The 27335-nt window shown below is 36.5% G+C and overlaps 1 protein-coding gene across 1 annotated transcript in view; it reads left to right on the top strand.

Moving 5' to 3' along the window:
* Positions 1–26749, top strand: part of LOC135157939 (uncharacterized) — a 46096-nt gene extending 19347 nt beyond the window's left edge. Inside the window, exons 8-17 of the mRNA XM_064115144.1 lie at positions 99–212; positions 677–994; positions 1560–1811; positions 3672–4007; positions 4998–5215; positions 6003–6137; positions 14759–14912; positions 15186–15222; positions 24978–25264; positions 25747–26749. Coding sequence (XP_063971214.1) covers positions 99–212; positions 677–994; positions 1560–1811; positions 3672–4007; positions 4998–5215; positions 6003–6137; positions 14759–14912; positions 15186–15222; positions 24978–25264; positions 25747–25829 — 1934 coding nt within the window. The 3' untranslated portion in view covers positions 25830–26749. The remainder of the gene's footprint in view (positions 1–98; positions 213–676; positions 995–1559; positions 1812–3671; positions 4008–4997; positions 5216–6002; positions 6138–14758; positions 14913–15185; positions 15223–24977; positions 25265–25746) is intronic.
* Positions 26750–27335: the final 586 nt, after the last annotated feature.

Below are 27335 nucleotides of genomic sequence, written 5' to 3'. Positions count from 1 at the left end.
TATATTTCGAGCGGCCCTTACGCGCTTTCAAAGAGTACGCATAGTCCACGTGCATCGCGTATTATTAGGACATAACATTTATGACGAACTTTTTTCAGATATCTTGGATATAGGAGATTCCGCTCGTCTGGACCAAATTCCTGCAGAGGAAACTAAACCATGTGAATCTACCTACGAATCAGATAATATGGACGTAATATACACTGACATGGGTAAGTTACATCACAACAAATATATGTGTATGTGTATATGGATGTGCGTATTTGTGTGTTGTATATGCATAAATAACATGAACTTTAATATGCATATTCTTTTTCCACGCCCCATTTTGATGAAATTTGAGTATTATGACTGCTCCCCTATTCCCTTATTCTTGGGGGAAGGGGATGGACTTATGAATAACATAAATATACCACCCTATCGTTTTGAATCCGTGAATGGATTGGCAATGTTACTTTTTTATTACTTGCAAATTCTACCGGCGGCAATAAGAAGTATTCACCAGACCAACCTAGCATTTAAGGTTCCCACGATACTTTCTTACAGCTTGGTAATCTATACGCCAATCCGAAAAGCGTATATTGAGCAGACACTGTGAACGATGGTAATTCATTTAGTCTTTGTTTGACTGAATGATAATCTGTTATTCGGAAACAATCTTTTTTTTATTTCGAAGACGCTCGCGGTGCATCTCAGGTGAAATATGAGAGATCTCACGAAGATCCCGACTTACATGGCGGAATGTCAAACACAGAAGAGCTTTGCAGCGTCGCCCGTCCTGTAAAAAGTCTCCAACAAGTATGTCTACTTGGGAAATCACTTTGTCTGGATGATGACGTCATTCTTGAGATCATAGATCTACGAAGACTGTCAGTGCTCCATAGCATCGCACGGCAGATTCTAGACAATTGGTGGCATGGTTTGAAAGAGGACGAAAGGAAAGATCAGAGCTCAAAGCTGCTTCTCGAATACAACATTACAAAAATCAACGAAGGTAATTTTCCTACTTTCATTTTCATATAACCTGCAAACGGGGCTGCTGTGACTCCACAATATTTTTGCAAAAATTGTATTGTGGGGGTTCTTTTAACATATCTTTTTTCTCCTACCAGCAACATTTCTTCATACTTGTCCGATATGGCTCTAATACATTTTGTTCCCATATTTCTTACAAAACCGAGTGTAATCCATTTTTTGCTCAGTTGCGTCACTCCCTGGAAGATAATCCAAAAGGGGCACCGTATCTAAAACTCAGTCTTTTAGTACGTTTATTGCGTCAACCATATTATTTCACCAATCACAGCTTTTTGACAATCCTTTCCTAAACAATTCAATTTGCATGATTTATTTTAGCATATAGTGTATTATACATCAGTCTTGGAATACCTTCAAATATATCAAAGCGATTTCGCAGCATCTCCCTCTCATTTTGTCATGTTTGTGTTCCATTCTCTCCCTCTGTGTTTGTCTTTGTTCGTGACATATCTGCCCCTCTAGTATATAATAATCGTGAAAGTGAAACGAAAACTTAACGATTTCAAAATAATCAATGCCCTCAGGTCATGAAGATGTCTTAGGCGCTATTCGGTCCACCGCAGACCTACTGACCTTGTGTCATCGAGTAAAAGTGAATCCTTCGAGCGTTCTGCAGATCATGAGCTCATCTGCAACCTTTCTACCGCCTTACGTCATCGGTCGTGTGGTAATGAAGATGCTGAACCAATGGTTGCAGAAATGTGGAACCAGAGATAGACTTCTGGCAATTGCTCAGGCATTTCGTTTCAATGACGCAGTAACCAAGATAGCAGAAGGTAAATGCCGTTTAAAATTTTACTTCGAAGGGAGGGCTGGAACTCCCACCATGCATTTTTTTTTATTATTAACGGTAGTAGAAATTTTAAATTATCGGTAAAAACTAATCAAAGTCAACCCTATTACAGTGGAGTATCATGATTATTTACTTTAAAATCTTATGAAACTGTGACAATTGAATCACCTCTTTTCTTAGGTCTCATGATATTCTTTATCCTCTTTCTGTTAGTTATTTTCATTTGAAAAGGGTCATTTAAAGTGTGGCAACTTTAAATACTTGGTATCAGAAACTGAGCTGAATTTAAAGCGCATTTAAATGTTTTTTTTTTATGAAGCATACACACACACCCACACCCACACACACGTGGATGAATTACGTTTTTTATTCGCCCGTCGTAGACGGGACGTATTATGGTATCACGCTCGGTGTCCGTCCGTTGACTTTTCCTTGTAAACGCGATAACTTCAGTTTGACTTAAACTAGGCTCACATAATCATGACAATTTAGTGCGTATGATACTATATAGCATGGATCCCAGGAAGCCTATTGATGTTGAGGTCAAAAGTTCAAATGTCAAGGTCACAGTGGCATGTTTTAATTTTTCCCTTCTGAAGTCCTTGTAAACGCGATAACTTAAGTTTAACTCAATCTAGGCTCATATAATTTGGTGTGTATGATACTAGCACAAATCCCAGGAGGACTATAGATTGTAAGGTCAAACGGTCATGATTACAGTGACATGTTTTCATCTTACCCTTCTGAAGTCTTTGTAAACGTGATAACTTAAGATTAACTTACCCTATGCTCATATAATTTGGTGTGTATGATACTAGCATAAATCCCAGAAATCCTATCGATTTTGAGGTCAAAAGGTCAAAGGTCAAGATCACAATGGCATGTTTTCATCTTACCCTTCCGAAGAACTTATAAACTCGATAATTTAAGTTTAATTTACCGTAGTCTCATATATTTTGGTGTGTATGATACTAGCATAGATCCCAGGATGCCAAATGATTTTGAGGTCAAATGTCAAGGTCACAGTGACATATTTACATTTTATCCTCCTGTAGCCCTTGTAAACGCGATAACTTTATTTTAACTCAATCTAGGCTCATATAATTTGGTGTGTATGATACTAGCACAAATCCCAGGAGGACTATAGATTGTAAGGTCAAACGGTCATGATTACAGTGACATGTTTTCATCTTACCCTTCTGAAGTCTTTGTAAACGTGATAACTTAAGATTAACTTACCCTAGGCTCATATAATTTGGTGTGTATGATACTAGCATAAATCCCAGAAATCCTATCGATTTTGAGGTCAAAAGGTCAAAGGTCAAGATCACAATGGCATGTTTTCATCTTACCCTTCCGAAGAACTTATAAACTCGATAATTTAAGTTTAACTTACCGTAGTCTCATATAATTTGGTGTGTATGATACTAGCATAGATCCCAGGATGCCAAATGATTTTGAGGTCAAATGTCAAGGTCACAGTGACATATTTACACTTTATCCTCCTGTAGCCCTTGTAAACGCGATAACTTTATTTTAACTTGACCTGTGCTCATATAATTTGGTGTGTATGATACTAGCATAGATCCCATGATTTCTATTAATTTTGAGGTCAGAATGTCAAAAGTGAAGTCGCCACATTCCACTTTCTTGCTTGACCGATAACTCCATTTTGCGCGTCACAGACGGGCGTATTATATGTGCTGGCCTTAGCAACACTCTTGTTAGGAATAGGTCTACCCTCTCTGATTCGTGGCCTTTCCTCCCGAGGTCGGTTCGCAAAGCTTGAACTTTGAAGGCCTGATATTATTTGAGTACATCTTATCCTCTTCCATGTCTTCAGCACTCGAATCGCAACCAAGCTACCCAAACTTCATCTCGCACGGCAACATTGATCACAGAGGAGGAACATTTGCCCTCGATCAACTTGGTGTCACACTATCTATTCCCGAAGGAGCTATACCAAAAGGAATGAGATCAGTTGTGACCCTTCAGGTATCAACTCATGATGCTCCTAGGATTCCTCTCCGAGACGGTGAGGTCCTGGTTACCCCAGTCATAGAAACTTCCCTCACACAAGAACTACTCAAACCTTGCAAGGTCGTACTACCACACTGTTTAAGTCTCCGGGGAAAAAGTGATGACTATTCTACCATTCTCTACACCAAAACAAATCCAAGTAAGAAGTAGACATTACTATTCAGGTATATTGTCTTAAAGGAAATAAAAAAAACTGTATATGCTTTTTCCCTGATTTAATGACAATGGGCAATCCTTATGTTTAATTATACGGTGCTGGAATTCAGTGGAACCTTACACTTTGTAATATTTCAATATCTTGTAATATTTTGTAATATCTTTTGGTTTTACTTTAAAAAAATAAAAGATTTGTTCCTTTTTTCATAATTATAGTACCGAAAACTATACCTTGTTTTTGGCAAACCTTTTTTACGTATTGAACATAAAAAAAGAACAAACAGATAAGTCATGATTTGAGAAAAGTCTTAACCTTTGAGATTATAAGCAATCATGATTAAGTTTATTATATGTATAAAATGTTTGATAAACGTCATTTAAAAAAAATATATTTAACCTTTTTTAAAACTTGAATATCACGATGAACTAGTAAAACAATGATTATTTTAATGCTCGATTGTCAATATTTAAATCCATTTCCTTTTGGTCCTTATTCTTAACAAAGAATACTGTCCAATAAAATGATTAAGGTAATACCCTGAATGCCTGTCTAAACTTTGCTAAGGGTCAATAATGTTATGTATACCAGGCTTTCATCCAATTGGTCAATCGTACAAAAGTGGAGAGGCCGCTGAACTTTTTTTCCTACCGTAGATCTTTTGCGAAAATTGGATATCAGAATATCTTGCACGCCCTTTCTCGGCGATGAGTTTTGCAAGTCCCTCAATGTACTTACTTATCTTGCAAATTATAGTGACTAGATATTAGGAAGCTACCCAGACTATACTGAATATTTTAGCCCTTTCGAACTTGGGGAGAGATTGGAATACGCAGGTGTTTTTTTTTTCCGGTTGCCAAATATCAATGATCCACAGGCTTAAGGTTATTTGCCAGATTGCCATACGCTTTCTCCAAAGGTGATCATAGGTTTACTTGGTATTCTCTAATCATTGTAATTTTCCAATTACCACAGGGACTTTTGGTCGGAGGAGCATTACTAGAGGTACATCGCATACCTCAAAATCTGAGATCGTGTTTCATACACGTAATCTTCAAGTCTTGGCTCTGTCTTCTAGCGATAGTCCAGGAGTTCATTTAAAATGTGTTGTCTTCCAGCCAACCATCTTGACTCCAGAAGAGGAACCACGTTTACGTGTCTACATAGTCCATCCCTATAGGATATATATGAAGGTTTTATGGCAGATATGATACAAAGATTATGTTCTAGGCCTTACTTTCTTTCTTTAATAAATGATTTTTACACCGCGTGTGTGTTAAATAAATATCATTGACATGGTCATATGCCTACCTTATACATTTCTGTGTGATATCATGGTACAATTTTATTCTATAAAGACTATCTGAATCGTTGTTTTGTATATTTTCTTGTATACCGTTGGTATGATTATGTTGTAATGATTGTATTAATTTTTATATAGTGCATAAACATAAGAATCTTGACCCCATTAGTATTTTTCAATTATTTTATTGAACATTGTTAATTTCTATTTGTATTTCATAAATTTTAAGCAGTTATTTATTTCAGGGGACTCACATAAACAAGCGATGCTTTCCAGTGAGTTCCTTTTTTCATTTCTGTTATTCCTATTCTGATTTGCTCCTACTTACTTTGTAAATTTGTTTGAAATTAATAAGAATAGATTCAATCAATCAATCAATGCTATTTAAGATGTGATGAGAGTTGGATCTCCTATGTCACTATGAAATAATATTACCGCTGCATTTTCGAATGTGTGATGTGATGGACAGGCAAATATACAACGTTTGTTATTTTAGTTAATTTGACGAGATGATATGACGAAAATACCGTAATTAGGTCAGATTCCTTTTTTTTTTACATTTAGTTGGTGGAGAATGTATACTTGACCGAAGAATTCAGTCACTATGCGATATTGCCGCTGTGCTTTTCAATCTAAACTCAGCATCAAAATTATTTCACATATGATTTTTCTTACAGCATATAAGCAGAAAGGAAAGGACTTCATCTGTTCCCTACTGCCAAGTCCAAAAGGAATTCCAATTCTCAATACAGCCATCGTCAAAGGACCTTAATATTATACTCCAGGATGGAGAAAAAGTACAGAATGAAATGGTAATGTTTAATTTTGATGGAATGCGGGGGGGGGGGGGGTGGTTAACAGGAGATGTGTGGTACCTACATGTAGGAGGGGCCATTTTGTAGGCAAATGTGTATAAGAATCCATATTGCCCTCAAATCTAACCTGCGGTTCTTAGCATGCTTAGATGATCAGATATCAAATTAGATTTCCTTTGGTAGCGTGCCTGCAGAAGATGTTGAAAGAAATGAAACAAAACTCAAATTCACCATGCACACTAAAAGACAAATTTCGAAAATTATCATGATTTTAAAGATGGCCCAAAACTTAGTGAGATTTAATATGCTAAAATAATGCAGTCGTTAATCATGTTTACACGACATGTGACAACAGTCACGTTATACCTCAACAATTTCGAATACTATCATGATTTTAAAGATGGCCCAAACTTAGTACGATTTGATATTCTAAAATAATGCAGTCGTTAAAGTATACATCCGAAGAATCGAAAGTATTTTATAATGACTTTATGTGGTCATCATTGTAAAGGGGAAGTATTACTAATCAGAAATATATAACTTCACTTTTCAAAATAGTGATCAGAGTTTGCAGAAATCAGCTCTCAAAAATGATTTATTTTCATGCCATATTTCTGCCTTCCACCGGTCCTCTTGCGAGCTCCAGCTGAGTGACGTCACACAATGAGCAGTGAGCAGCTGAGCTGACAGCAGCCCATTGGAGACGATTTTTCCAATCAGCGTTTTTTGCTCTTAGAATTGTTTATTGCTCTTAATATTGGTCTTGTTATATAGATAAAAGTTTGAATTTACTAAACAGTGAAAAAAGTGCACATTTAACGTATTTTGGTAACCGATATTTAGCTTAGAATTTTTATTTTTTTTCAAGAAATATATGTGAATAAACAAAGCATATTTTCACGTAGAAATCACACTTGCATCACATTAATATTATAATCAATATAAAGCATAGACATTCTTCTTTATGACTGAACAAAAATTATGAAATTTCATTAAGTAGCAAAGTCAGGAACCACAAAAAAACACGGCAATATCCATCGCGAAATAACTGAAATTGCAGTTGAATTGCCGAAGCATTATTAGGCAACAGCGGCGAGCGGACTTTATTACATATATCTTAAAAATGCCTTTCCGGTAGGGCAATGGTCTGGGCATTTTTTTTTATTCCTTCCCCGTCCCTACCCATCTTTTTTTATCTTTTTATTTTCTTGTGAAATTCTATTCAGACCTGTATTTATCAAATCTTGCTTCTTAATTGCTGCTTTTGATTTTCAAGTTCTTGATTAGATTATTTCTACTCTTATTTGGGATGGGAGGGTTAGAGTTAAAAGTCAAGTCCACATCAACTAAAAATTATTTGAATAGAGTAATTTCCCTTGTTGTTTTTACTCAAAACAGTCATATACACAAAACAATGATATGCAAATTAGAGTTGTCACTCACATCACATTCGTTTCTATTTTTTGTGGCATTTTGTTTTTTATTCTTTGCAGATTTGACGATAGGAAACTCTTCATCTGATCACAATAGGTTATATTTACGGAACTGTTAAAATAGTAATTATATAAATTTGAATCAAAGTTTTTATGAAATTTCCTGCAATATCTTGTTATTTTTCTTTAAATTCAAATGAATTTTTGATTGCGTTGACTTCTCCTTTACTCTTAATGTAGGGAATGCATAGCCAAATTTATCCAGAAACAAAATTGTCTTAGAATATGCAAATCAGTAATTGGACACATGTTCACCTTTCTTTCATCCAGGCCACTTCCTCACATCCACTAGGCTTTCAGTCTTATAAAAAAAATGATGAACCATCACACAACAGCACACAACATTCACAGTGCTTCACAATAAATATTTCACTTCTGTTCATACATGCAATAAATATTGTGGAAAACAAATAAAAGGCGCACCCATATTCAAATACCGTTTAAAAGGACAAATATATTTACCTTTCGAGGAAAATCAGCACGTTAAATATCTGATAACAAAACATAATTATGGGGCACTGCAAGAAACTTATGTTCAATTGCAAATCAAGTGTAAGTCTTAAATTCAAATTCAAGCGTAATAAGGTCGAGTTGCAATCGCAATTCAACTACATGTTTAATCAAAGGACTTACCCTTGATTTGGGACGTGTGATTGAGTATAACATTTCTCGCAAAATGCCCTAGTAACATTAAAATTGTTCTTTCGTTTTAAATTGTGTGTTATTATTTTTGACAAGCTGTATTCCTGTCCAGGTCAAATTTCTTAGTTCCCTCCAAAACTGTGCTCAAAATTGTTTCCAAGATTGATAAAGAAAATTTTTCTTTTGTATCATTATCAGTCCACAACTTGCAAACCGTAGGTCCTGGAAAGAGTGAAGAAAAAAAATGGCTATATCCAAATCATAGTAAAAGGACATGATGGAATCTCCCAGATTGAGGTAGCAAGCAGAGACCAGAAGTCACCAGAGTCACTAAGTGTGCAGATCTGTGTGTAGAAGAGAGAAAAAAAGAAATAGTTTAAATAATCAAATCAAAGTATGAATTTAATTATCGTGATGATTGATGACGTGCGGTGGCATGTAATTCCCGGTCAACAACAAATGATAGTAGGTTAAGACACCTGAAAAGTTCCACTCAGAACACTGGTGCTCTACCTCAAGTGATGTTTGTGTAGGCCCCACTCCACTTCACTACCGCTACACTACCGTACATGTACGCCACACCTACCCGGGTAGGTGTGTAGCGTAGTGTAGGCTGTAGCAGTAGTGAAGTGGAGACTACACGAACATCACTTGAGGTACGGTGCTCTCTGAGTCTCTGTGTCATTACAAAGATTGCATTTATCTTCATTGTTGAAGGCATTACACATGCATATATGCAGCAACACTCTAATCAGAAAGAAACACCAGACTCTAATTTTGGCCCACCCAAGGGTTCATTACATGCCGCCGCGCACAGAAAATTCAAGCCATAGAAGTCGTGTGTTGTGGACCCAAGAAGTGAGATCCCAGCACGCGCAACCCACTAGTTAGAAATCCACTGCCAAACGCGGTTCGTGGTGCGAGGTTAGTATACTAATACTAACCTCGCAATACGTGTGAGTGATTTTGGCCAGGAATCAGGGTAATCACTGCTGAAAATTTGTCTGGCTTCATGACATCGGCATCATGGTGATATAATTCTGTGTATAATAAAAACTTAAACATTCCTCTGAAACAGCAGATTTTCAGCCATGGTCCATACCAGTGCTCCTAAATAATTTAATCGCCTGCCTGAGTCCTGACCAGTTTTAGAAATCTGAAGAAAAAATCTGCTGGAATTGTGCAAAAACATTATTTCTAAAATAAAGACTTTAATTTTAATAGTATACGCCAAAATGCATGATTCTAAACTTATATCAGATCTGTATCTGTCATCTGACCTGAATGCATCGTCAGAACAAGTACAGTTTCCAAACATGCTTACCTTGACTTTTGACTGGATCAAACAGCGTAACCTGCAACATGCATCGGGAGCAAGTGAATGGGACCGTGCAGCTTGGAGTTTTTGTCTCACCTCCATGGTCCATACCAGTGCTCCTAAATAATTTAATCGCCTGCCTGAGTCCTGACCAGTTTTAGAAATCTGAAGAAAAAATCTGCTGGAATTGTGCAAAAACATTATTTCTAAAATAAAGACTTTAATTTTAATAGTATACGCCAAAATGCATGATTCTAAACTTATATCAGATCTGTATCTGTCATCTGACCTGAATGCATCGTCAGAACAAGTACAGTTTCCGAACATGCTTACCTTGACTTTTGACTGGATCAAACAGCGTAACCTGCAACATGCATCGGGAGTAAGTGAATGGGACCGTGCAGCTTGGAGTTTTTGGCTCACCTGCATAGCAGAGTGAGACTATAGGCGCCGCTTTTCCGACGGCGGCAGCGGCGGCGGTGGCGGCGGCGGCGACGACGGCGGCGGCGGCGTCAACACCAAATCTTAACCTGAGGTTAAGTTTTTGAAATGACAGCATAACTTAGAAAGTATATGGACCTAGTTCATGAAACTTAGCCATATGGTTAATCAAGTATTACTGAACATCCTACCTGAGTTTCATGTCACATGACCAAGGTCAAATGTCATTTAGGGTCAATGAACTTAGACCATGTTGGGGGAATCAACATCAAAATCTTAACCTAAGGTTAAGTTTTTGAAATGTCATCATAACTTAGAAAATATATGGACTTAGTTCATGAAACTTATACGTAAAGTTAATCAAGTATCACTAAACATTTTGCATGAGTTTCACGTCACATGACCAAGGTCAAAGGTCATTTAGGGTCAATGAACTTTGGCCGAATTGGGGGCATCTGTTGAGTTACCATCATAACTTTGAAAGTTTATGGATCTGATTCATGAAACTTAGACATAATAGTAATCAAGTATTACTGAACATCCTGTGCAAGTTTCAAGTCACATGATCAAGGTCAAATGTCATTTAGGGTCAATAAACTTTGGCCAAATTGGGGTATTTGTTGAATTACAGCCATAAATTTGAAAGTGTGTTGGTCTAGTTCATAAAACTTGGACATAAGAGTAATCAAGTATCACTGAACATCCTGTGCACATTTTAGGTCACATGACCAAGGTCAAAGGTCAATGAACTTTGGCCATAATGGGGGTATCTGTTGAATTGATGAATCTGACTCTTGAAACTTAGACATAAGACTAATCAAGTATCACTGAACATCCTGTGCGAGTTTCAGGTCACATGATCAAGGTCAAAGGTCATGTAAGGTCAAAGAACTTTGGCCACGTTGGGGGTATTTGTCGAATTGCCATCATATCTCTATAAGTGTATTGGTCTAGTTCATAACACGTTTAAATAAGAGTAACCAAGTATCACTGAACATCTTGTGCGAGTTATAGTAGTTTTCAAAATCAGCACTGCTGCTATATTGAATCGCGTGATGCAGGTGAGACGGCCAGAGGCATTCCACTTGTTCAATAGTTAGTAGAGCAACACAACGAAGACTGTCGAGTGGACAAAATTGATCTTTCCAGTTCACAATTCAATAAAAACCGGGCAAAATAACACAGTTCTGGTTCCCTTATAGTCTGAAGTTGTCGAAAACAGAATTCGGATATCACAATACATGAAGAAAACGGTAAATTCGAAGAAAAATAGAGACCATGAAGGTGAATCAGCTATCAGTATACTGCTGGCTTGCACAGAGCTAGAGAGCGGCTGAGTGAGTCGATCATCATGTGACGTCATTATTCTCGACTGTATTTGATCGCGTTATTGTCTGTCTGGGGGCGGCTGGGGGGCTGAGAAGGGTCTCTAATAATTTAATTTCTTGCATTTCCACGACATCAATAAGACTTTTTAGTGACATATTTGTGTATAAAAAGACAAGACCTTTCCATTCATATATAATTTGTCTATAATCATCACTTTCGTGAATTTTCTTTGGATGTATACTTTAACCATGTTTACACGACATGTGACAACAGTCACGTTATACCTAAAAAAATTCGCATATTATCATGATTTTAAAGATGGCCCACAATTTAGTACGATTTGATATTCTAAAATATTGCAGTCGTTAACCATGTTTACACGACATGTGACAACAGTCACGTTATACCAAAAAAAATTCGCATATTATCATGATTTTAAAGATGGCCCACAACTTAGTACGATTTGATATTCTAAAATATTGCAGTCGTTAACCATGTTTACACGACATGTGACAACAGTCACGTTATACCTAAAAAAATTCGCATATTATCATGATTTTAAAGATGGCCCAAAACTTAGTAAGATTTGATATTATAAAATATTGCAGTCGTTAACCAGGTTTACACGACATGTGACAACAGTCACGTTATACCTTCAAAAATTTCGAATATCATCATGATCTTAAAGATGGCCCAAAACTTAGTACGATTTGATATTCTAAAAAAAATGCAGTCGTTAACAATGTTTACACGACATGTGACAACAACGTTGTACCTCAGCCACATTTCCCTCCGGCGGCAGTGCGGCGAGTCAAAAACGGCAATTTTATTAATTTTTATTCCAACCAGACATAATAATGTAGCTGGTACAAAAATGATGTAACGGCAGTTTTCGACTCGCCATACGGCCGCCGTAGGGGAAGTGTGACTGAGGTATTAAGAACAATGGACTTAATGGTAAAGCGCCCGCCTCATGATCGGGAGGTTGTAGGTTTGATCACGGGTCGAGTCATACTAAAGACTTACAAAAAGGGACCTTTTGCCTTCTTTCTTGCTGCGCGTTCAACACCTAGATTGGAGAAGGTTAAGAGTATAATGTTGTGAAGGGCCCGCTGATAGAGCAGTTCCCAATACATAGGCGGATCCAGCGGGGGACGAGGGGCCCGCCCCCCCCCCCCTATTGGCGGAGCAAAAAAGAAAGAAAAAAGGGGAAAGAAAGAAAAGAAAAAGAAGGGAAGAGAAAGGAGAAAAAAGGGGAAATATAAGAGGAAGAAGACGAGTGAATAAGATAAGATGAGGGGAAGACTTGGAAAATAATTAAGAAAATATTTCATGTCACTATATCAAATTTTCGCGCGCGCTTCGCGCTCGCATTGCCTTTTAGGTGATTTACATATCTTGTTCAATATGGAGTTTAAATATCAAGTTTGGAAGTCAATAAACAATACATATTTCTTCTCGGAAATCGAACTTTCATTATTTTGTGTGATTTATAAATTTATTTGTTTAAAGTGCTCTGTAAAAATGTCAGTTTTATGGTTTGAATATTAACATTTTCTGCTCGCGCTGCGCGCTTGCAAATTTCGATTTATCAGGTACCTATATTATCTTCGTGTATTCCATAAAGTTTTCAAAATATCCCTTTTCAGGTCTGATTGTCAAATCGCATAATATTGATTATACAACAAATTACTTAAAATCCCCTTTTCATGACGCAATTTTCGCTCGCATTAATGGTTAATAATATATGAACTGATGCATCCTAGTTTTGATTACAAAAGTGCTTGAAATGTCAAGTTTTCGAGCCATCATATCATCAGATTTCGCGCCCTCATTAGGCAATAATGAATAAGATATTAATTCAATAATTGAAATGTCCCTTTTGTTTCATCTTACGCTTAGAACGAGGAATAGGTAGACAGTCTTCATTTTCATATGATGACATGTCCTAAGGATGTGCTGGTCCTATGTCAGAACTCAAAGTAAAATAATGAAAAATATGATCTCTTTATTAGTGCGATCCATACCCACCTCACAATTTTCCTACAAAGTGCTTGAAAAATAGAGCTTAAATTGATTCTTTTTTTTTTCAGATCGGAATATCAAATAGTTTAAGCTCGCGCTTCACGCTCGCTTTAATTTTCACGATAAAAGGTGTATTTAGAATGCCTATATTCTAGGTCTTAATATAAAACACGCGCGCGCATGTTTATTCAGATACTCAACTTGTTCTCGATTTAAATCATCCAGTTTCAGATCACAGTATCAAAAAATTTATACTCGCGCTTTGTGCTCGTATTATTAATGTAGAAAGATCCCCTATTATACTCATTATTTTCATTATTTACAAATCAAGAATTAGAGTGTCCCGTTTTTAGGTCTAAATCTCGATTTTTTTTTCCGCTCGCACTTCGCACCTGCATCAATTGTTTAGTAATATATAGCTATCTTGTTCACGGTTATAAAAATTGATTAAAATTTTTCATTCTTTATGTAGAAATGTCAAAATTATTCAGCTCGCGCTTCGCGTTCGCATTATTTCATTGTTGAAATATGTAAGGTCTTCATGGCTAAGTAGCAGTGCTAAGCAGGTACCTTTTCGATCAGTTTAAAACGCATGTTAAAATTTTCTGCTCTCGCCCTGCGCTCGCATTATTAATATAAGGAAGATCCCCAATTACTCATCCTTTTCATTATTTACAAAACATGAATAGAGTGTCTCGTTCAGTAGGTCTAAATCTCGAAATTTTCTGCTCGCGCTTCGCGCTCACATCAATTGTTTAGTTATATACCTATTAATTCTATTTTAGATACAAAAAGTGCTTAGAATTTCCATTCTTTTGGGTAAAAATGTCAAAGAATTTCAGCTCGCGCTTCGCGCTCGCATTATTTGATTTTTAAAATATGTAACTTATTCATGGCTAGCTCCATGCAGTCTTTAACAGGTGCCTTTTCTATCAGTTAATTTCTGCTCGCGCTTCGCGTTCGTAGTAATTATTTAGTTTCATACACATCTTTATCAGGATAACAAACATTGCCAAGAATGTTAAAATTTTAGGAAAAAAAGTACACAAGGTTTCCAAAAGATTTAGCTCGCGCTTCGCGCTCGCATTATATGAATAAGGATTATGATATTATATATTTATTGATTATTAAGAGTAAAGCTAAAAAGTGACTATTAGGACAACCCTTTTAAAAAAATTACAAAAAATCATCTTCGAGCGGCCGATTGGGGAAAATATGGCTGGAAAAAATTCCGCCCCCCCCCCCCCTATTGGCGAAGGCTGGATCCGCCCCTGCAACAGTTACTGTAGTGGCTACCTTGGGTAAGTAAAACATTATTAATATTATTCTGTCATGATCATTGACGTACCATATCATGGTATTTTTTGCAGATGCCAATTGAAGGTATACTGATTGGAGAATGCAATCCTCTGATATTCAAACTGCAGTTCTCTGCTGAAGAGAAAGGCAACAAGGCCTTGAACATTACCATCCAAGAAGATCGCAAACGAACAGCAGAAAAACAAATTTCCATCTCCATAGAAGGTAAATTATTATTTCAAAGTGGATAGTAGGTTGTGGGTGTCCTTTTTACAGTATTCCTCAAAAGTCATCAATGGCGGTTCGATAAATATTTGTCACTTTCGATTACTGTAGTCTGTGCATGGTTTCTTTCCTTTTCAAACATTTCCTTTTATTCTATGGGAATATCATTAATCTCTAAACATTCTCACTGTCATGACATGAAATAATTTATCAATAACTGTCAATAGCTGAGCTTGTTAAAAAAATATCATTCTATTGTATTTCTGTATCCAGATCAGCCAGATTATGCTGTCGACATCACCGTGGATTCGTAAGTTTTTCTCCTTATATACATGTATAATTATATTACTTTAAAGACATGACATGCATTAGGTGGCATTTGCACATGTAACGTCATCTTTACAATATTTTGATAAGTTCTATAGTTTTTTAATCTGCAACAAATGCTTCCCAATGGTTATTTTTTATGTAAACATGTCACATTACAATGAAGTCAATTTTAGTCCTTCCGTTTTAGCATAGTAAAAAAAAAAGACTGGATTGGAAGTATGTTTCCGTGAAGTGCGCATGCACGAGGCGGTTCTGGGTAAAGCAAATTTCCATTAATTCACAACGCTACTTTGGTAGGTGTGTGTGAGAGAGAGAGGTTGTGCGAGTGCGCGCGCATGTGGTGGGCTGCCCAAATTAATATATAGGCCTATATAGCTTCAAACGCAGAAAAGTTTCAAAACTCCGCGGACAATAAGATTTTAGCGAATTTTCGCCCATAGGGCTTTGTCAAGTTATGAAAAATTTGTTAGATTGTGTCAAAATAATGCATTATAAAGATGCGCGTATCCAAAACAGCGAGCAAAAGCGCACAAAAGATGATGACGAAAGGGGAAACGAAAGAAGACAGTGGGAGAGGTAGATAGAGAGAAAGGGAAAATGAGAAAGGGAGGAAGAAAGAGAGAGGGTGAGCGCGTGAAAAGGAGATAGGGGAGATATCAACTTGGATATCAACCTTCGTATTGAGGGCACTGGCATTACCACCAGCGTGCACTGCAAGAAGACCGATGCGCTCTGTTACCAGAACTATGAATCATCATATCCACTCAACTGCAAGTGGTCGATACCTTATTCACAAGACTTCGCCGATTGTGCAGCAGCGATGCTGATTACCGTGACAAATCTCAGGAAATGGTCTCTTTCTTCCGCAGAAGCGGTTACCCGGAAGATGTAATAGCAAGTGATGTACGCAAGGCCTTTAAGTTGACACGTCAGCAAGCTCTTCAGGAGAGAAATCGTCAAAAAACTAAGAGGGTACCTTTAGGGATGACCTACTACCCCGAGACAGCCAAACTCGTCTCCAACGTCATGAGCAATACCTCTATCCTTGAAAGAGACCCAGAAGCGAAGAGAGTATTAAATGAACCACCCATTGTTGCCTACAAAAAAAGACAAGAGTTTGAGGGACTTACTTCTTCACTCCAGAATGAAACCACTTGCAGTCAATCAAACTCAGCGGCCAGGAACAACATCTTGTAGGAGACGCATGTGCAAGACGTGCCGTTTTGTTTCTGGTTGCACTCTGCTGAAGGGGCCGAATGGCACATGACAAATAAAGGAAGAATTTACCTGCACCTCCACCAACCTAGTTTATGCCATTGTCTACTCAAGCCAAGCGAAAGGGTAGCCTCTTGTTGAGGCCCTGGCGGCTGCTTCCCGAGCGAAGCGAGGGATTTCCTAATTCGCGAAGCGATATGGGCCTGGCGCGAGCCAGGGCCTCTAGACATCTGGGCTGAATTATATATTCATGAGGAACGTCTTCCTAATGAATATATATGAGTTGTAATATCACCGGTCACCTAGTAAACCAATGACGTCCAATGTTTCGTCCGGGGTTCGGAATACTATAGTAGTCCACTATTCTGCAGGGGATTCAATTAATTGCGGGATACTAAAGGGGATATAACCAGCAAAATGCTACAAGCAGTGGTAATATTACTACTAGTAGTACTGGCCGTAAAAGACCCATCACCGCCCCGAAACTTCCCGGGAGATACTGGTCAGCCGCTGGTCAGACTCGAGTCAATTAAGGGGAAACAACTCTACTCCAGCATTCCCTCACTGCACCGCGGAGAACGATAATCGACACATAGTGGAATCGCATGAAAGATAACATTTTTTCCATATCCAGTGGGTAGATTTACAAAAACATCTCGTCCTTTCAGTGCATATTTAATTTTATCGACTTGCAAATCCTTAAATCGGTCAATATATAGCATTTAAGAGGCATATTCAATGCTCTTTTATATTTCGCCGTCACTCTTCGCCAATAATCCACGGGTCGCCATTCAAGATGAGCTCATGAATATTCAATATAACGTCATAGCACCCCGCGCTCTCATTGGATGATTTTCACCGACCAGTTTTTGGTCGGTATATTGGTAAAAACAATAAAATAACAAAAGAAAGTCGGTGAAATTCGGCCCAGATGTCAAGAGGCCCTGTCTCGCGGCGCTCTGCTTCGCTCTCTCCCTTGCTTCGCCATGTTCGCTCGGAAAGCAGCCGACAGGGCCTCGACAAGAGGCTAAGCGAAAGGTGGCTTACAGAGCTACCGAGCACCTGAGGTCTATTAGGCTCAACACTCAATGTCTTCCTGTGGCCCGTCACTTCAATTTGCCAGGACACACCATAGATGATTTGAAGTCTTGAAGATCTTCGGAATTCTATCTTGCAAAGGAGGTGATGAGGAAAGAAAGCTTTTAGAAGAGAAGTCTTCAACCCCATGGACTCAATGTATCATTTTCTCCGGGGGGGGGGGGGACACTTACATTGACGAGTGGATACCATGCGCGACCAAAAAACACGTAAAAGGGATGTCTTTTTCAAGATAGGGCACGTTACGTACGTAACGTAATAAGGGTGTCAAAACACTAAAATAATGAAAAGGGTATCTATTTTCGATAGGAAAGCTACGTGTTTAGGGTCAAATTTGCGAGGGTATAAAAAATCAAGACTAAAATATTTTATAAAGGATGTACTTTTTGGCCCAAAGAGTCAACACTACGTGTTTAGAGTACGATTTGCGCTAGTGGGGCTGTACTAAACCGAATGGTGTAGGTAAAGGTAAGACTGACGTCCGTGATATAACAATTGAAATATCGCTGTACTTGTTTAGGAGTTAAATTCAGGGAATACTTGCCAATCGTTTTGTTTCCAATACTTGTTAAGGGTAGGGTTTCAGGTGTCGGGTAAAAATGGCAGAGGTAAAAATGGCAAAGGTAAAAATGGCAGAGGTAAAAATGGCAGAGGTAAAAATGGCAGAGGTAAAAATGGCAGAGGTAATGATGGTAGAGGCAAAAATGACAGAGGTAAAGATCATGACATGCTAGATCAGCAAGGAAAAAAATAGAGCCTTTCCAGTTAATATCAGTCATACTTATTGACCTTGAATGGACTCCTATCGACAAAATAAGAATTATGAACTGATGATATATTATTTTGATTTTTTTTCTTCATCATTTTAGGTCCATACTTTATCGTTGATATGATTAAACTCAATCATTTTCATGCCAAAATGATTTCAATTAGTGAGTGAAAGGATTTATCTTGGCCAGTTCGTATAGTAGAACAGCGCTTCATCACACATACCAAACGAATTGTAATGTAAACACCAATGTGCGCTACCATTAACACACTGAAATAGACGAGTTCGGGATTTCTTTGAACCACTTGCATAACTTCGATAACAGAAAAAATAACAAAACGTTCTGTAATGAAAGTAACTTTTCATATTTCAACATCACAATGGATCCGAGTAGATGATACGTATATAGTTAAATGTAAATGATATAATAATAGCAACTAGTGCTCATTTTTTCAGAGTAATACCTCATTGCAGCTAGTCCAAGTGGATATCAGGTTCCTTAACTAGTTTCTATGGTATCGGGTACCGCATGAATTTTGAAATGTGTAGCGAATCAGGGATTTAAATTCATAGGTGTTTCTTGGGTACCACTCTATCGACCTGTTTTGAAGGGAAAATTTACCCTGACAAATGGTTTACTGTAAAAATAGCAGAAAAAATATATTGGTGAAGGTTTGCGGAAAACCCATCAAAGATTAAAAAAGTTATTAGAAGTTTGAGTTTTTGATCTGTGACGTCATATACTAGTAACTACCCCGTATTTTATGCACCAAAATGTCTACATTTCAATTTGTTATCAGTGGTTCATGATTGCTAAAAAAAATATTTCAGGAGCGGATGTGAAATTATTTGTATGTTAATATACTTAAGGTACAATAACAACCATTTTCATTTTTTTGTTAGAAAATGACATTTCATTGATATTTTTTTATTACACCAAATATGGGAAAACTGCTCGCACACGACGTCCCCATTTACATGTATAATTTTAGTGGCTTTTTAAATCTTTGATGGATTCCCTAAAACCCGCACCAATACAAATTTTTTTCATAAACTTTATATCAGTGTGAATTTCCCTCGTAATGAATTACATTTAAGTACAATATTGGGTATCCAAAGTGTTCTTCAAATTTGAAGAAGAGCGATTTGACATGAGAAGGTAGTGCATGTAAGTCCAGGAAAAAAAAGAAATACCAACTCAAGTGTTATCATTTTTATCTCTGCCATTTTTACCTTTGCCATTTTTACCTCTGCCATTTTTACCTTTGCCATTTTTACCTCTGCCATTTTTAACCTCTGCCTTTTTTACCTCTGCCATTTTTACCTTTGCCATTTTTACCTCTGCCATTTCTACCTTTGTCATTTTTACCTTTGCCATTTTTACCTTTGCCATTTTTACCTCTGTCATTTTTACACCTAGCCGGGTTTTACAATATAATACTTGTTAAGGGGTGCATTTTCAGAATATGGAAAATACGTGTTTAGGGTGCTTTTTAAGATCTGATGGTCGCACATGGTATCTGCTCGTCAATGGAAGTGCACCCCCTCCCGGGTAATCCATTCATTTCGTCTGACGTATATTTTTTTTCCTTCTATTTTCTTTCTGTTCCTTGTCCCTCTTTCTCCCCTACATGTATCTCCTTCTTTCTCTTTCTGTCTTTCTTTCTCTCATGCGCCCTCCCTTTCTCTCTCTTCCTCCCTTTCTCATTTTCTCTTTCTCTCTATCTACCTCTCCCACTGTCTTCTTTCGTTTCCCATTTATGAGGTATCCCTTTCGTCATCATCCTTTGTACGCTTTTGCTCACTGTTTTGGATACGCGCATCTTTATGATGCATTATTTTGACGCAATCTAATAAATCTGTCTTAACGTGACAAAGCCCTATGGGCGAAAATTCGTTTAAATCTTATTGTCCACGGAGTTTGGATACTTGTTTGTGTTTGTACCTACTTATTATCTCCGGGCAGATCATTTTACTTTATTATACATGTATATACAGTTGAGGCCAAAAGTTTACATACACCCATGTAATTCGGTGAAAGTAGTTCGCTTGCCAAACATCATACAATTTACTATATCTTCAGAAATATAAATACTACCACGACGAATTTGGAATAAAATGAAAGAGTGTCGTAAGCTCTTTCACATGATTGAAATGAAATGGGAGTGAAGTATATTTCAGGTGGAATTTTCTTGGAAGAAAAAAGTAATATTTTTGCCAAACGTATTGTATCGTTTTGTATTATATTTTCAAACTTCGTTTCATATAAATATATAAATGTCTAATCTATATGATTTACATTACATTTTTCTATCATTTTATGTCACCACTGAACAAAAAAAGTGCAGTCTAAAATGTTTGTGTTGAGAAGTACCTAGCACAAATATGAAATGTTTTTATCAAGTTTTTGTTTTCAATTTGTCTTAAATATGAAGAATTTGTTTGGGGAAAAATGACATCTAAATATTTTTCAGGCCCTGATGACAAAGCAATGTGATGAATGGGCATGACATACTCATTGGTTTGATATCAAATACGTCATGGTAGCACAAATATTTGATAGTTCTGCGAGTTTCCCCTCTTCCGCGGATTTATAACCTCCGAAGAAAAGAACTATTAGTCCAGGATAGAAGAGGCATAACCTTGTTTTTTCATATATACAATATTTTTTTCATGGTTTCTTGTCAATTTGAGGGTGCTGATTACGAATCTGAATGATGCCACTTGTGTAACCTTGAGCATTTTACGAAAATTGGCAAAATCCAATATGGCCGCCAAAATATGCAAATTACCAATGAAAATCATAAAATTGCCAGCAGATTGGCTATAAAACGTATGTAATTGTGTTGCAGGAGTGAAATACTCTCTGAAATAATGCTTTTTGAAAAAAATACGTATTTTCTTGATATTCAAAATGGCCGTCATATACCCTATTATGTACAATATGAATAGGGAAAACTAATTTTCACAAAAATGATCCCTAAACTGCAAGTAATTGTGATATATAGACGAAGTAATGTATGAAAATCATCAATGCTAACAAGATATATCATTTATTATGTCATATATGGGAAAATTGTTGTCTTTTGTATTCAAATAGCCGCCACTGGCTCAAATTTTATTATGTACTATCATAGCAAAGGGGGCAAAAAAAATGACAAGAGTGAGCACTAAAATGCATATTATTAAGAGAAACGAGGGGATTACTGACTAAAAGTATCAAAAACATAATTTTTCACAAAATATATTATTCAATATGCCATGTATGTGATAAATGTTGTATTTTGATATTCAAATGGCTGCCAAATGCCCTAAAAGTACGTACAATGAGAAAGAGGACCAAAGAAATCACAAGAGTGAGCACTGAAAAGCATTTATTTGTGATAAATAAATGGGATACTGTCTAAAAAACATGATTTTTAATTAAATATATCATTCAGGTTTAAAGTTTGTATTTAATACTGTATTTAGACTTTCAAAATGGCCGCCATAGACATGGATTGTATTATATACAATGCGAGCTGGGAAATCAATTTTCACAGGAGTGAGCACCATAAATGCACGTAATTCTGATCCATGAGTAAAATACTGTCTGAAAGCATAATTTCTAACAAGATATATCAGTTCTCCTGCCAGGTAGGTAATAAATACTGTATTTTGAAAGTCAAAATGGCAGCTACGGGCCCTAACATTATAATGTACAATGTGAATGGGGACAAATGATTTTAACAGATTTTCGCTTTCCTTGAATAAATGGTGGTGTATGAGTAAGATATTGTCTGAAAACATTATTACTAACGAAACATCATATTATATCAAATTTAGGTGATTAATGTTATATTTCAAAAATTCAAAATGGCCGCCATATGCCCTTTTGTGAAAATTATCTGTCCTCATTCAAATTATACATAATACAGTAAGGGCCTATGGCAGTCATTTTCAAATTCAGAATGCACCATTTATCACCTTAATTACACCAGATCTCGTAAGAAACCATGGTTTTAGACGATATTTCACTCTTACATCACAATTATATGCAATTCTTATAGTCAAGCAAAGCCAAATTCTGTCAAAATCATGTTATGTACCAAATAACAATGTACATAATACTTTTAGGGCTTTTGGCAGCCATTTTGAATTTCAAAGTACAGCATTTATTACCTCCATGACCAACATGTGATGTATTTATTTAGAAATCATATTTAAGACAATATTTTTACTCGTACATCACAGTTACATGCATATTTATGATTCCCACTGAAAATAAGTTTCCCTATACGCATGTAACATAATTTAGATAATTTAGGGCTTGTAGCGGCTATTTTAAATGTAAAACTACAGTATTTATCACTTACATGGCAGAAGAAATGCTATATTTCATAAAAGTCATACTTTCAAATAATATTTCACTCATACAAAAAGATTATATGGATATCCTAGTCAAGCAAATCCAAATTCTTACAAAATTACATGTCCCCATTAACATTGTAGATATTACTGTTAGGGCCTATAGAGGCCATTTTGAATTTAACAATACAGCATTTATCTCATGCATGACAAAATAAAATTATGTTTTAGCTAGAAAACATGTTTTTTGACAATATTTTACTCCTATATCACAATTACATGCATTTTATGTTCTTATTCTTGTGAAAATTACTTTCTCCATTCGCACTATACATAATGTATAACGGCGCAAGATCGTAGAGCCTGTATACCTTCTTTGTAAGGTATATTAGTATACAAGCTTTTGACGTCAATAGTTACGAGCAAGGACTCATGAGTGATTTCCGCCGATTTGATCTTGTTCAAGAAGTGTGTTTGTGTATGTGTGTATATATATATATATATATATATATATATATATATATATATATATATATATATATAAACTCAAAAAAAGTTTGGAAATCAAACGTTGCAAAATGACACAATATTAAGAGTCACTGTTCTTTTTTCCGTGGTGATGAGTAACTTTCTCAGCGGTTTCTTTTAATTATTCTCATGCACCTTAACATCAACATTAACATAGAATCAAACACACCTCTGCACAAGCAAACACAAAACAAACAAACATGCAGTGGTATTTCAAACCACGACTCAACCCATGCTGTTCTGTCTCACAGAACCATCACTACATTAAGCAAGGGCTTGATTTGAATGGACTTTCATCTGTATTGACACAGACAAAAGAATCATGTTCTGTATTGACCCTTCGTGACCATTTCCGCTCGTTTTGCAGCTTTTCAGTTTTCATGATGGCATGATCTTAACAAGCATGATATCATTTTAAAGAGAATTAAATGATCTTTTGAATGATATAAAATATGCATTGTGTTAAATTGGTAGTTGGGATAAATAAATGGCCAAACACAGATTTCCAAACTTTTTTGAGGGGTTTATATATTTCATTATTATTATTATTATTATCTTGTGCGCCTATCGGTCTATATTCTACAGTGCGTTTCAGAAAAAAGGTAATCCAAATCTAGAGGGCCGATATTCGGATCATATTTAATTTTGTGAAATTATTCAGCATGGATATGAACGAGAAACTCGTCAGCTTTCCATTGATACCCTATTTGTACCATTTGCGCCACGCATGACTGAATTAATTGATGTTGAAGACAATGGGTGCAGGTACCACTTTTTCCAAGTTTTGGTAAAGTGGGTAAAATGGGTGCTTGATATAATAAAATGTAAAGAAGTAATATTTGGAAAGAAAAGTCAAGGCATTCCTCTCAAATGATGATTGAAAGGTTAAGGTCTTGTTCACACACCTTCAACTTGTCTTCTTCTCCTTTGCACACAAAACCGGTAGCGCGGAGGAATTAAGGATATCTTGGACAGCTCGTCTTACCATTGCACAAAAAGCATCCACCTCATGTCAAATTCGGCTTTGAAAATCGTCAAGAACTTGAGGAGGAATTACAAATACCTCATTTAAGTGTCCCCAAAGGAAAATATCACAGGGCGCAAGGTCAGGGGATCTTGGTGGCCATTCTACGCCATGGTTGAGGGCAACAACTTGATGTCCAAAGAGTTCTTTGAGTCTATCTCGAACGATGTTGGATCGAAGGACAGAAGTGCTAGTCCTGAATCCACCAAAGATGCAGGTACGCTCCTTAAACCTGCCTCTCAAAATGTTAGTCCAACGACTGTGGTACGATCTCCTTGTTAATCATTTGCAAGTACATTCGCCCACTTACACTCCTTTGGAAGAAAAGGGTCCAATCAAAATTTTTTGCCAGCTCAGGCATCGATGAAGGTATTCACATCGTCATCTGCCCTTTCGAAAACTTGGAAAAGTGGTACCTGCACCTGTTGTCTTCAACATCACTTAATTCGGTCATGTGTGGCACAAATGGTACAAATAGGGTATCAATAGAAAGCTGATGAGTTTCTCTTTCACATCCATGCAAAATGAGTTCACAAAATTAAATATAATTCGAATACCAACCCTTTAGATTTTGATTACTTTTTTTCTGAAACGCACTGTATAGAGCTTGACTTTTATTCTTAGTTGGCACTATCATGCACGAAGACTTGAGCACGTCTGTAACAGTCATATCAAGACAAGTGTAAGGATGATGTGGCTACCTCTTTACATTTACGATTTGTCTGCTTCTAGTTGTAATTATTTAACATTGCAGGCATCACCATTTTGCATCGAATAATCTGCTTGAGGTTCTTGCCGATGTGATCCATAAACCGAAGGAATTTACATTTCTTGGCTACCAACTTGGCTTCTCGCACCAAAGCATGAGGAAATATAATGATCCAGCTGACGTTTCCTTTGATACAATCTCAAGATCAGGCTTGATTGAGATGCTAAGTGAGTGGAGACGGAGGGTCCGACCAAGTGAGCAGGTAGAGGAACTTTATCTGGCCTTGCAGAACGCTGGTCTAGAATATGTAACTGAAGTGATCCTACAAGAAAGTAAGCATATTCTACTCCCTGTAATAAATGAAATTATAAGTAATGATGACGATGATGATGAGGATGATGATGGTGATGATAAAGATTATGATAGCAATAACTGATGTTAGATAGCGCTTTTGCAATAGGGTACACATAGGGTACAAAGCGCAACTATAATTATCCCGGCTCGAGTTACCACTAATCAGAAGGGCTCGCTGCATTTAACAGTTTAAGGACTTGATCCTATTACCCATTCACCTCACTTGCATGGCTGAGTGCAGCCCAATGTGGATAAATTTCTTTCTGAAGGAAAACACGTCATGCCTGCGATTCGAATCCACGACCCTCTGCTTGAAAACCGAGAAGTTTCCATTTTTCATTTCGATATATATATTTCTTTAGAATGAAACTGTTTATCATCGAACGCACTTATATATAAGCCTTTGAGCTAGCCTTTAAACAATTTTTTTCTCTCTCTTTTTTAATACTCCTTTTTGAAGTTTTAGTGGGTGGTGCCTCTAGGAAGAAGTTTGAAAAACTCAAACAAGAATGGGAGTCAAGAAGTAAGAAGATTAGTAACTAAACTGTTGATGATCACCCAACAACCAGGAAGGACTTCGCATGAATTATGTATTGAGTACTACAATGGAACGGAATAAAATCGCCTACATATTCTTCTTTCATGTCATACTTTTACATATACTGGTAGACAAGTTGATCTTGAATTGGAACATCACTGTACAGTCTCCTTGCAGCAATCAAACAGCTTGGCTGCTCCAATCCTAAAGCTTAGGGCTATGGAGATGTTGTATGGTTCGGGATGTTCGGCACCCTCTCTTTATGATGTCATCGTCAGTATATCCCTACATTCTCATGTCTCTATGTAAACGGTGTACATTGAAATGTTTAGATATTATTTACCAAATGTAATTAATGTATGTTTGTATACCTTTCTGTTAATTCTTACTTTTACCATTTGAAATAATTATGAGTTTGTATTATAATTTTGTCCAGTTGTCAATAAATATGTGAATAAAGACTTGAATTCAATTAATCTTCCGTCAGCCTTTTTTACACGTATTCCGGTATTGATAATGTCCTATGGATTTATTATGTTATGACGATGATTATGCTGCGTACATTTTTTCTCCTTTTGTAGTCCTTATCCAGCTATCAAGGTGTATTCAGCAAGAGCTTTTCTGCTTTACTGAGCCTAAAATAATATCTCATAGGCCTAGCCGCCTTTTATATAAAGAACATATTAACCGATTTAATAAATGATTAAACAAAACTCGTATTGGCGTTCCTTGTACAGGACAGTATTTTGGTTTTCATTATATTTCTCTTTTAAATTCACATTCATATACGCGTTTACTATGTCTATAATTGAATTATTAATTTGTTTATTGAATGGAATGTACTTGTTTTGTATTGTGTTTATGAGAAGTAAAATGTATCAATCAATCAATCGATCAATCAACCAACCCATCAATCAATCAATATAAAAAAAAAATAATGTACATTATATTATAGGGATGCATGTCTGAAATAACTTTGATCAGCGATTTTGCTGATGGATTTTGTAATGTTTCTTCATATTTTTTTCTTGTCATTTTCTTCAATTTCGAAAATGATTTTTGTACAGCGATACTTGAATTATGTTTTGTTATTTGTATGTCAAAATGTACAAAACAAAATGTTATTATTGAAAATGGAAATAAACGAAACGAAATTAAATGAAATGCATGCTAACTTGCATGCACATAGAGTATGTATGGAACATGATTTTATATTGAATGTTAACAATCTTCTTAACACTGCGATTAAATGGTATGTGTCTACTGCATGTATCATGTCGACAATCATCAGGTATTTCGCCCGGGTATTATGTTGGGAGACTGAAAATATCTTTCATGGGTTGTGTAAAGGCCGAGACTGACAGCCTGCGGCGAGGGAGCGTCGTGAGCGAGTGTTGGAAAGGTTACTTCAGGCGTTAAAAAAACAATTTGCATATAGTGTAGGGGAAATACAAGTCACTTGTTAATGAATTAATAACGAAATGAAACTTGGAGATTGCAAAATGATGTAA

This window comes from Lytechinus pictus, unplaced genomic scaffold (genome assembly GCF_037042905.1).
Source record: "Lytechinus pictus isolate F3 Inbred unplaced genomic scaffold, Lp3.0 scaffold_20, whole genome shotgun sequence".
Taxonomy (NCBI): domain Eukaryota; kingdom Metazoa; phylum Echinodermata; class Echinoidea; order Temnopleuroida; family Toxopneustidae; genus Lytechinus; species Lytechinus pictus.
This window is presented reverse-complemented; position numbering and strand designations above follow the sequence as displayed.